Consider the following 12,500-nt stretch of genomic DNA (forward strand, 5'->3'; position numbering starts at 1 on the left):
TTTCCTGAGGGGCGCCCAAAAATTCAGAAAATTCAAAAAAATGTCCTGGATGCCGTGAAAAAGGGGAGAAAACGGGTATTGATTCGAACTGTAGATTCTGATATTGTGGTCTTGGCAATAGCACACTACTTTACCTACCAGTCACACGGTGTGGAGGAACTCTGGATTGCCATTGGCACTGATAAAAGCTACCGCTACCTTGCCATCCATAAAATTGCCACCGGCCTTGGCCGCAGGAAGTCCGAGTCTTTGCCATTATTTCATGCCTTCACTGGCTGCGACACAGTGTCATTTTTTGCCCAAATTGGGAAAAAGACAGCCTGGAAGGCTTGGGAGGCATACCCCAGCATCACGCAGACCTTTCATGCTCTCGCTTATAGGCCATCTGTGGACGCTATTACTATGGAACTACAGAGCATAGAAAGATATGTTGCCATCCTCTATGACCGGACTACCGAGATAAAGACAGTGAATGACATGCGCCGACACTTGTTCACGAAGAAGGCAAGAACAATTGATCACATTCCCCCAACAGCAGACGCCTTCGAACACCACCTAAAACGTGCATGTTTTCAGGCTGGACATGTATGGAGTCAGGCACTTGTGCCCTACCCAGAACTTCCATCACCAGCTGATTTGGGCTGGATGAAAACAGGGACTTCTTGGACACCAATTTGGACCACAATACCACTGATACAGGAGGCATGTTCAGAGCTTACAAGCTGCCATTGTAAGTCGGCCTGTAAAGGCAACTGTAAATGCTCCAGGGCAAATCTGCCCTGCACATCACTGTGTGACTGCGATGGACAGTGCTTGTAGTACTACGCGTCTGTGCGAGAGCCTCCACCTTTCAAGTGCCGACAATATTTTGAGTTAAAACTGCAACTGTGTGTAACTTTGATTAATTAATACCATTCCATTGTTATCAGAATAACAATGGCCTCTAAAGAATAACAATCGATAGAATCCCTGGTGTTGGGCTAGCGGCTAGGGTGCCGGCTTAGGATCCTAGGATCCTGGGTTCGAATCTCGGTCGATCGCCGAATTAATGCCAGGGGGGTTGACTCAGCCTGTCATCCTTCCGAGGTCGGCTAATTTGAGTACCAGTTCACTGGTAATTCCCTGTTTGTCGTTGAAGGCGGCAAAAAGGGTTGGCGTCAGGAAGGGCATCCGGCCGTAAAACATTGCTTCAAAAAGGGGACCAAAAAACAACAACCACCACGGTCCCCGAAAAGGCCAACCCCCGCTTTGCGGGGAAAAATGGCCTCTAAACGGTGGTTTATTCCATTGTTATCAGAGACCAATAAAACAATGTGTATCACTTGGAATTGAAATTTTACCTAAAATACTTTGAGAGATTCAAGGAAAATGGAAACACCATGGTGGCCATCTTGAAATTAAAGATGATGGATGCCAATCTTTATGCAATTGATCCCATTGGATTCAGAGACCATGAAAACATGGGGTAAGACACTGGAACTGTGGTGTTATCGCTCATAGTATAGAGGTTATTGAGGGAAATAGGTCACAGAGGGCGGTCATGTTGAAATTCAATATGGCAGCCACCAGGGGTTCTGAATTTTTGGGCGCCCCTCAGGAAAACAATTGTATAGGTCCATACTACATCTGTGCCAAATTTGGTGCTTTCCTGAAAAAATGAACGATACGCCCTATTTTTCGGTCTTAACTGCCTAAGTAATAGAAGAGATGGGGGAGGACATAAGGCGCGGGTTGAGCGAAGAGGTCGCATTGGTACGCGATGAGGTAAAGCAGTGCGAGGAACGCGTGGAAAGCGAGCTTGGGCAGAGCACAGTCAAGTTGACCGAAGGGGTAGAAATCACGACTTGGGGTGTGGAAAAGCCGACGGCCACCGAATTAGAAGAGCAAATAGCCGGTGATCGTCGAGCTAGACATAGAAAAATAAATTATAATGGAAATTGGGGCCGAAGAGACGGCAGAGTTAGAAAACGAATCACGGTTGAAGGAAATGGAATGCACCCAAAGTCTGTGTTCACATTGTGATGTCGTGCTGCCGAACCCAAATGAAAGTTTGCAGGTGCGGTTGGCAGAGAAGAGAATCCCGAAGGTGAGTAGGAGCGTGTATGGCACGAAAATGTTTGGCGCGAAAAGATTTTTGGCGCGCTTGGGATCGAGACGCAACCCGGGCGCTCGTGGAAGGTCCGTGGTGCGATGTGTGAGGGTGAATGGCGCGCGTGTGTGAACGGCACCGAAGTGCGAGGGTATAACGGAGTGTATGTGGGAAGAGTGTGAAACCGAGTGTGTGACAGAGTGTGCGATGGCCGAGAGTGAGAGTGGATGCACACCAGAGCGTGTCGAGGAGAGTGTGCGAGAATGCACACCAGAGCGCGTGATTGGGTGTGCAAGAAAGTGCACACCCATGGGTAAATGTGTGCTGATTGGGTGTGTACCAGAAGAGTGCACACCCGTGGTTGTTACTGAGGGTGTAACAAAAGAGTGTACGTGAGGCGGTGCGACGGCCAAGTGTGTTACGGAGTGTGTAACAGAGGAGTGTGTAATGGAGTGTGCGAGCTGCGTGAGTGTGCCTGAGAGGTGTGCACCTGAGTGTGCAAGAAAAGAGAATGCACGAGAGCGTGCGGTAACAAAATGTATGGAGTGTATGGGAGCACCTCGGTGTGCGAGAGAGGAGCGGGTCGCGTGTGGGTGTGAGAATGCGACTTGGGCATCGACGCCGACCGGGGCAGCGTTTAGGGCGACGGATAGCCGACGTGAGCCCTCGGTGCGTGGTGTGCTTTGTGTGCTGCGGGGACCGGCGGAGATCGTTACCGCGGCGGCGTGCACAATTTGTGCCGGGCCCCGCCCTGTATGGTCGGTGCCGTGCCGTGGCGAAAGAGGCAAACGGCACGGTTCAAGGGGGGGTGGGGGTAGGAGAGGTCGGAGCTTCGCCCCCTGGCGGCCGCGGTGCTCCGACCGTGGGAGGCTGGGCCATCGTGCCGGAGATCCGAAAGGCTCTGCGCAGGGATGGCGCCTGGAACCTTGGCCCAAGCATGCCTCCTCCCCTGAATCGAAAATGCCGGACGGACCCAACCAACAGGAGACCAACCACCCGCATGCATTGCTCGGCTGTTTAAAGCCGAGCTGTGATGGAAATGTATTACCGCACGGAGAGGCTCGAGTGGAGTGGACAAAGAGCGATAGTGTTGGCGAATGGTACCTTGTGTGGCGGGATTTTTTTTTTTTTTTTTTTTTCCGGTATACTGAATCGAGGCTCGTGAAAGAGCTAACATTTATTTCACAAACAAATCAACCAGACAAACAAGAAAAATAAAAGAGGGAGCGGGAGACAAGATGGGGAGAGAAGGGGAAGCACACAAACATAACATTTGAGGGCAGGGAGATGTGTGGGAGGGAGAGGGCTTGGGGGGAGGAGGCGTGGGAAGGGGGAGGGGGGTGGGAGAAGTATAAAACACAAGGACACCAAGGACTTCCAGGCCAGAAGTTGGTATTTCAAAAAAGTGGATTTGGGGTGAAATTAGCGGGGGTAGAAAAAAAACAGGTTTTGGATGGGGGAAGATAAGAGATGGTGGTGAACAGCTGTTTTAAAGACCTGGAGGGTGGAGTGGGATTGAAGAGAGTGAGGGAGTTTGTTCCAGAGGCGGGAGAAAAGAGGAATGAAGGTGTGAAGGTGAGCAGAGAGTCTTGATTTTGGCAGTTTAACCATAAGAGGGTTGCAGGCAGATCTTGTGCGACCTGTAGGAATATTTGGGGGACAGAGCCCAGAGAGCTGGGGGGCAAGGCCAGAGAGGAGTCGGTAGAAGAAGGAAAGACCACCAACCTGCCTGCGGTGAGTGAGTGAAAGGCCCTTGGAGTTAGCTACATCGCGGGAGATTCCAATGATTCTGAACGCTTTGGTTTCAACAGCGTGTAAACGAGCTAGGTGTGAGGCAGGAGCACCAGCCCAGAGGGGAGAGCAGTATTCCATTGAGCTGCGGATGAAAGCCTTGTATGTGGTGAGGAGCTCAGGTGTGCCAAGGAAGGACTTCGCACGACGGAGGATGCCCAGTCGGCGACTGGCTTTGGAGGCCAGATTTGAAATGTGGTTTTCCCAGGAAAGATCATGGCAGATAGTGAGACCCAAAAGCTTGAGTGACAGAACTTCTTGGAGAGGATTTTTCAGAAAGTGGATGGGAGGGTTGTCCAGTCGGTCTTTTCGGAGAGACATCGTAAGAGTGTGAGATTTGTCAGGATTGAAAGACATGTTCCACTTGTTTGCCCAGTCTGTGATTTTGTCAAGGTCTGCAGAGAGTGAGGAGGCTGCAGACTGCCGATCTGAGGGATGAAGAATGGAGCGACAGAGAGTAGAGTCGTCAGCAAAGAGATAGAGAGGATTTTCAAGAGAGTCAGAGAGATCATTGATGAAGACCAGAAAAAGCACAGGGCCCAGAACACTGCCTTGGGGAACTCCAGCCTGAACTGGAAGAGGAGATGAGAGAAACCCATTCAGGGCCACATGTTGACTACGACCAGAGAGGAAGTCCGCCAGCCATGCGGATGGGAGGGTTGTCCAGTCGGTCTTTTCGGAGAGACATCGTAAGAGTGTGAGATTTGTCAGGATTGAAAGACATGTTCCACTTGTTTGCCCAGTCTGTGATTTTGTCCAGGTCTGCAGAGAGTGAGGAGGCTGCAAACTGCCGATCTGAGGGATGAGGAATGGAGCGACAGAGAGTAGAGTCATTAGCAAAGAGATAGAGAGGATTTTCAAGAGAGTCAGATAGATCATTGATGAAGACCAGAAAAAGCACAGGGCCCAGAACACTGCCTTGGGGAACTCCAGCCTGAACAGGAAGAGGAGATGAGAGAAACCCATTCAGGGCCACACCTTGACTACGACGAGAGAGAAAGTCCGCCAGCCATGCGTGGACATTTCCATGGATACCAAAGGAGGAGAGTTTGGTGAGCAGAGCGGGGTGCCAGACCGTATCGAAGGCACGTGACATGTCAAGGGAGACAGCTCTAATTTCCTGTTTGGCATTGAGGACCTCCATCCATTGTTGAGAAAGCAGAAGCAGCATGTCCAGAGTAGAGTGACCAGGTTTGAAACCAAATTGATGATCAGAGATCAAGCCATTGGAGAAGAGGAAAGATTTCATATCTGAAGCAATGATGGATTCCATGACTTTGCTGATAATTGGGAGAAGGCTGATTGGTCTGTAGTTGCTAGGATCTGTTTTTGCACCTTTTTTGTGCAAAGCGGTGATGTTGGCTGATTTCCATGCAGATGGAAGATGACCTTGAGCAAAAGAGAGGGTGAAGAGAACAGAGAGAGGGAGTGAAAGAGCGGAAGAACAGGATTTTAGGACCCGTGGGCTGATGCCGTCAGGTTCAGTTGCAGAATCAGAGTCGAGGGTTGACAGAAACTTTTCCACCTTGTCAGGAGGAAAGGACACAGAGTCCAGGAGCAGCTGGGTACGACTGGGTACGGTGGGTACAGAGAGGGATGGGTTTGGGACACAAGATTTAGAGGCAAACACAGAGTTGAGGCATTCAGCTTTTTCATGTGCGGAGTCAGCCGTGTAGCCGTTTGAGGTGAGGGAGGGGATGGAGGGGATGGAGGGGGAACAAACACCAGAAACAGATTTGACCAGACGCCACCAGGATTTGGAAGAGGGAGAGAGATAAGAGAGTTCGTTCTTGAGAACGGAGAGATATTGTTTCCTGGCTCTCCTGAGGGTGGACACACACTTGTTTCGGGATTTGTGAAAGGAAATGAGATTTCCTTCCGTTGGATTTGCTTTCCAGGAGACGAAAGCAAGTTGTTTCTGGGCAACAGCCTCACCACAAGATTCCGTGTACCATGGACGGGAGGAAGGGTATGACAACTGAAGACGAGATGGGATAAATCTGTGCATGAGAGAGAGCAATTTACTTTGGAAGAATTCCCAGGATGAGTTGATGTCAGAGGCGGTAGAGATGGGAGACCAGTCCAGATGATTGATGGCTGCTTGAAGACCGTGCCAGTTGGCCTGAGTGAAATGCCAGACTCGTCGACGCTGAGGAGGCTCTCTGAGAATGGTCAGAGAGATGTGGACTTTAACAAGCACATGATCAGATGAGCCGATTGGAGCAGAGGAAGAGCAGCAGACATTTTCAGGGACGTTAATCATAACCAAGTCCAGAAGAGAAGATACTCCGTTGACTGAGATCCGGGTCGGGAAATTGACAGATTGTGTCAGTCCCAGTGAGTCGCAGAAGTCCTTTGCAGGGACTTTGCAGGGACGTCATCGACTGATATGCCTCCACCCACATTATTACATCATGATAATACTTGTACCAAGTTTGATTTAAAACCATTCAGCTGTTCTCAAGTTATCACATTTCTACCTGACATGACCTTTGACCTTTGACCTCTTGACCCCAAAATTTAATGAGTTCATGTTTACATCACTATACATACCTATACCAAGTTTTAATTTAAATTAAATCCCTTCCTCTGTTCACAAATTATCACATGTTTACCTGACATGACCTCTGACCTTTGGCCTTGGGACCCCAAAATCTAATCGTTTAATCTTTACATCAATTATACATATCTGTACCAAGCTTGAGTTAGATCCCTTTTGCCATTCTCAAGATATAGACCTATTACAGACTTTAACCTTTGACTTTGACTTTGAACTATTGACCCCAAAATCTTTACCTCATTGTACAAGTACATACATGCACAACGTTTGACCAAGATCCCTTCAGCCGTTCTCAAGTTATCGCGATAACGAAAACCTATCACGGACGGACGGACAGCTGGACGGACAACCTGAAAACATGATGACGAAGTCGCCGAAGGCAAAAAAATGGAGAAATAGGGCTTCCCTTCAGGCTTTTAAAAATGAATAATGCCAATAAGTTTCATGGTTGGATATATTATTTTTCACTGTGACCGAAGGCTCATGGTGGAGCTTGTATATAAATTGCATTAATGCTGTATCTGAACTGAGTACCCGAATTTGAACTCGGAAAAGTTGCGTTTCTAAGCCAAGTCCAAGTCAAGCCGGGTTTGGCTGTCAACTTGAAAAAAAACTCAAATATTTTCCCGTTGCATGAAATGAAGTAATTGCAGTATTTTGGAAGTGTGTGCGGTGGAAATGTGCGTTGTTATATTAATCTGATGTTGTTTCTCTTTGTGAGTTTAAAAGCAAAATGTTACCGAAACCACGCACGAGGTCTGTAACTGTTTCCTGTCTAGCTCTGTTTGCTGTGAGCATGGGAGTGTGTTCTGTCAGCAAGTGGCTTGCTTACCACTCACCAAGCGACTCTCTTGATTAAAAACGCTCAGCTAGCACTGTAACGGAACCAGGTGCTCGGCACTGCTTAAGAACATGGCGGTATCCAATGCAAACAGTGCGATGGTGGAAACAAATAAATTGATTATAAAACAATAGTATAACCAATTAAATCCATTACAAAACAATATTATAACCAAATTAGTCGATGATAAAAAACAATATTATACAACAACAACAACAGGCATTTTAAGGCCATTTTCCCTGCTAGAGCGGAGGTTAGCCTTGCGGTCCCCATGAGAATCTTCTCCATTTTGCCCTATTTTCTGCATTTCCCCTTGTTAACCCCCTTGCCCGCATTTCTTCTTCCACCATTTTAGCCAAGTCTTTCTCGGTCTTCACCGTCCTCTACTTCCTTCTACATTCATTTCCATCACTCTTCTCAACCAGTCACTTTCCTCCTTCCTCAACACATGAACAAACCACCTCAACCTCTTTCTCTTCACAGCATCCATCACAGGCTCTATTCCCATCATTTGTCTTCCTCTCTCTCAACGATACTCCACACATCCACCAAACCATTTGCATTTCCACCCTTTCCAGCCTTCGTTGCTGCTCAACGTTCATTACCCATGTCTCGCTCCCATAAATCATAACACTTCTCACACATGCAGCATACACCTTTCCCTTCAGTTTCAACGACACTCCCCTCCTCGTCAGCACGCCGCTCAGTTCCCGAAACTTCTTCCATGCACATCTCACTCTAGCAACCGTTGCCGAGTCTGATCCACCTTCTCCATTCAGCATGTCTCCGAGGTAGCAAAATGTTTTCACACCTTCCAGCTTCACGCCGTCTCCAAGATCCAACTTAACATTTCCTCCATCTGCAGCTCCCTCTGTGCACACCTGACACTTGAATGTAGCTGCCACACTGGTTAATGACCCTCTCAAACAACTACATTTTTGATGAACCCACTCAGCGCACATTGTACATTGAATGGAATTCACTCCGACACTCTTTCTGCACACAGCACATGGCCACTTTCCAGTTCTTCCCACCTCACCACATGCTTTACCACTTGCCATCACCTTGGTCTTTCCGATATTCACCTTCAGACCTTTTGTCTCCATACATTCCTTCCACTTGTTCATCTTCTCCTTCAGTTCATCCATACTTTCTGCAATCAACACCAGATCATCTGCATGCAACAACTCCCACGGCAAACCCTCCTTTACATTCCGAGCCAGCACCTCCATCACAGCAACAAATAGTAGTGGACTTTGTACCGACCCCTGATGCACTCCCACCTTCACCTCAAACTCACCACTGTTCCCGTCCTTTGTCCTTACAGCTGCGCATGCTTTTTCGTACATTGCCATCACTACTCTGATCAACCATTCCTGCACTCCTAACTTCCTCAATGCCCATGTCACTACTTTGCGTGGAACCCTTTCGAATGCTTTCTCCAGATCAACAAACCCAAGAAACAACTTCTTCCTCTTCTCCATGTACTTCTCCTGCAACTGCCTTAAAATAAAAAGCGCGTCTGTCGTTCCTCTTCCTGGCATAAATCCAAACTGCATTTCATCAATCTTCACTTTCTTCCTTATCCTCCTCTCCAACACCCTTTCCAATACCTTCATTCCATGCTCCAATAACTTTATCGCTCGATGCGAGCCACAGTCCAGAGGGTCACCTTTCCCCTTGTTTAGAGGGATGAGGGTACTCAGTTCCCAATCCACTGGAATGCGGCCTTCTTTCACCACCAGATTACAGATCTGTCATTCTCTTCACACCCCAACTTCCTGCTGCCTTCAACATATCTCGCACAACTCCCGTCGGCCCTCCCGCTTTTCTACTCTTCATTGCTTTTATCGCTTCCTCAACTTCCTTCTCAGTTATCTTCTCTGCCGGTCCTAAAACTGGATTACTCTCTATGTTTCTATCCCATTCATTCTCTGCATTCAACAGCATTTCCATATATCTTTTCCATCTTCCTTTAATTCCATCTGGGTCCACAATGATTTGGCCCACTTCATCTTTCAAGCAACTCACCCCCATCACATCACACCTCTCTTTCGCTATCTGCTTTGCAATCCTGAATACCGCTCTCTGACCCTCTTCCAAATCCAACCGTTCTCCGAACATTTTCCTACATGCCTCCTGCGCCTTTGCTACCTCTTTCTTTGCAGCCTTCTTGGCTGCCTTATAACTTTCATGCTCTGCCTTTTCTGCCCCGTACCCTTTGCCTTCTGCCACTCCTTGGACTTCTTCCTCTTCTTGTCAATCCTCTTTCCAACTTCATCATCCCACCACCATGTTTCCGAGTTTAAAAAAAAAATATTATAACCAAGTAAATTGATTGTAAAACACAATAATATAATCAAATACAGTAATTATAAAACACAATATTATAACCAAATAAATTTATTATAAAACAATATTACAACCAATTAAATCAATTATAAAGCAATATTATAACCAAATAAATCAATGATTAAAAAACAATATTACAACCAAGTAAATTGATTATGAAACAATATTATAACCAAATAAAATGAATATAAAACAATATTATAACCAAATAAATGGATTATAAAACACAATATAATAACCAAATAAATTTATTATAAAACATTATAACCAATTAAATCCATTATAAAAAAATATTATAAGCAAATAAATCGATTATATTTTAAAAAACAATATTATAACCAAATTAATTCATTATGAAACACAATATTATAATCAAATAAATTGATTATAAAACACTTACAACCAAGTTAATCGAATATAAAACAATAGTTAACAAAATTAATTGATTATCAATATATATCAATATAAATAAATAAAATATAAGTACTGTCGGACACCGCTATTCACGGTTCCGCTATTCGCGGTTCCGCTATTCGCGGTTCCGCTATTCGCGGTTCCGCTATTCGCGGGTGATAAAATGCAACCTGTTTCTCTATTTGCTGAAATGTGTCCCACTTATTCGCGGGTTTTTTCAATTTGCGGACATGTTCTGCAAAATCATGTTTGTTTTTTTCTATTCGCGGCCGTGTTCTGTGAATTCACAGTTTGTTTGTTTTTTCCTATTCGTGGCCGTGTTCCGCAAATTCGTGGTTTTTCAGGGGAACAAAAAAAAAATTCATGAGCCGTTAGCGTCACATACAGTATTTATAAAACCTTCATGGATTACACTGGTCAACAAAATTTTTATAAGTTTTATGGTTCTCGTATATTTTGAGGTGATTCTAACCAACATGAACCTGGAGATTTCGATTATGATATCCAATTTTGACGAGCACATCCTGTTTTTGAGAACCAGTATACCATAGGAGTATCAGCCACAGCCGAAATTCGGGTCAAATTCGTCTTGTACTCACTAATCAGGACTTTGTAACGAGACTATCTGAGCTGGAAAGCGTTGCTTGGCCTGAGTGATTTGTGGCTTTGTTTGTGGCTCTTTGCCACAGCTTTGTGGCTCTTGCTAACAATTACCTTGGAAATTTTTGAGCACCAAATTATGAAGAGCTTGTGGACAAGATGTTGTAGAGTTACCAGGCGCTCGATGCTCGAATGTCACTCAAGATACATTTCTTCCATTCTCATCTGGACTTCTTTCCACAAAATCTTGGCGATGTCAGTGATGAACAAGGAGAAAGGTTTCACCAGGAAATTGCCATCATGGAGACTCGATATCAAGGCCGATTCAATCCAAACATGATGGGCGACTACTGTTGTACTTTACAGCGTGAAAGTGATTGCTCCTACAAACGCAAAAGTAAAGTTCAGAAGCACTTTTAATGTGATGTAAATGAAAACTTAAAGTCCATATTATTTTTTGTGATATTTTATAAAGTTCATATTATTTTTGGAGATTTACATTTTTTATGTGATGTAAATAAAAACTTTAAGTTCATATTATATTTTGTGACAATAAATAGACTTAATGAGACTTAATCAAGAAATTTGCATGCTCTAAAGATTTTTTCCACACTTATGATGTACTACGTCAAGGTTACGTGATAGCGAAATTTTAAGGTCAGATTCGGATTCGTGGGCACCAAATTAGTTAGAAACAGTTGAAAATAAGTCAGAACCAATTTGGCTGTTGACCAGTGTTATCGTCGACATTCGTGGGGTTTGCCTCGCCATTCGCGGATTTTTCCTCTCTATTCGCGGATTTTCGTGACTCGGGAACCTATCCCCCCTTTTTCCATTGAAACATGCCCCTCTATTCGAGGGTTTCACTATTCGCGGATTTTACAGGAAAGTATCCCCCGCGAATAGCGGTGTCTGAGGGTACATAAAATAAATCACTCACACACTCACCTTTCACCATCCTAATCCTTTCCAATTGATCAATTAAAGTAAATATGACACTACCTTAACGTCCAACTGAACAATTTACATGTGACAAATAATCATAAGCGCAGGCAATTTTTTTTTTTAATGAACAGGTACCAAGCCAACAATACCAGGAACTGCATAACAATAGTGCGCCGCAGAGGGCCGGGTTGTCCAATGAGGAAAGCATCCTGGCCAAGCAACTCTTTCTGCAGGAGCCAGCGCACATGTGCTAATGCTGTCTGGGACACTGGTTCCTGCCCTGGAGCACACAATTATGAAGACTCAGCGATCCATAAACAACTTGACAATCAACAAACATCACAGGTATTGTATATGTATGTATGTACATATATGTATATATTGTTGCGGATCTCACCGTCGGCCCTTTTTCCCCTTACCAAGGGGGGATTAATCCCCTTGCCTGCGACTGACCGACGTGAGTCCTGAAGCTGCCCCGCTCCCTCCGGAGAGGCAGGTGAGCAACCTCGTTCGAGACCGTGGACAAGATGTTATTTTGCCGAGCGGATGGCAGCCCGCGGCTCGAACCGTTAGCAAGTACTAAACCCGACTCTGAACGTTGGCCAAAATCGCGCCACAGGTAATGGGGAAATCACAAAGACGATCGGATGTGAGGAAACCAGAAGGTAAGGAAGAACAAATATAATTTACTAGTGGGGTCACCCGTGGGAATCCCACGGGCATGGACGTGTGTGACATTTCGACATATTGAGTTAGATGCTGCACCTGTTTCACAATAACACACACACACACACACACACACACACACACACACACACACACACACACACACACACACACACACACACACACACACACACACACACACACACACACACACACCTCGTTTTTTCATTTCTGTATCTCAC

General features: G+C 45.6%; 1 protein-coding gene across 1 annotated transcript in view; it reads right to left on the reverse strand.

Annotated features, from left to right (window-relative positions):
- VWA8 (von Willebrand factor A domain containing 8) overlaps positions 1 to 12,500 on the reverse strand; it is a 189,884-nt gene that overhangs the window by 148,950 nt on the left and 28,434 nt on the right. Inside the window, exon 3 of the mRNA XM_078784476.1 lies at positions 11,742 to 11,872. Coding sequence (XP_078640602.1) covers positions 11,742 to 11,872 — 131 coding nt within the window. The remainder of the gene's footprint in view (positions 1 to 11,741; positions 11,873 to 12,500) is intronic.

Source organism: Myxine glutinosa, chromosome 1 (genome assembly GCF_964187855.1).
Source record: "Myxine glutinosa chromosome 1, kmMyxGlut1.1, whole genome shotgun sequence".
NCBI classification, from domain to species: domain Eukaryota; kingdom Metazoa; phylum Chordata; class Myxini; order Myxiniformes; family Myxinidae; genus Myxine; species Myxine glutinosa.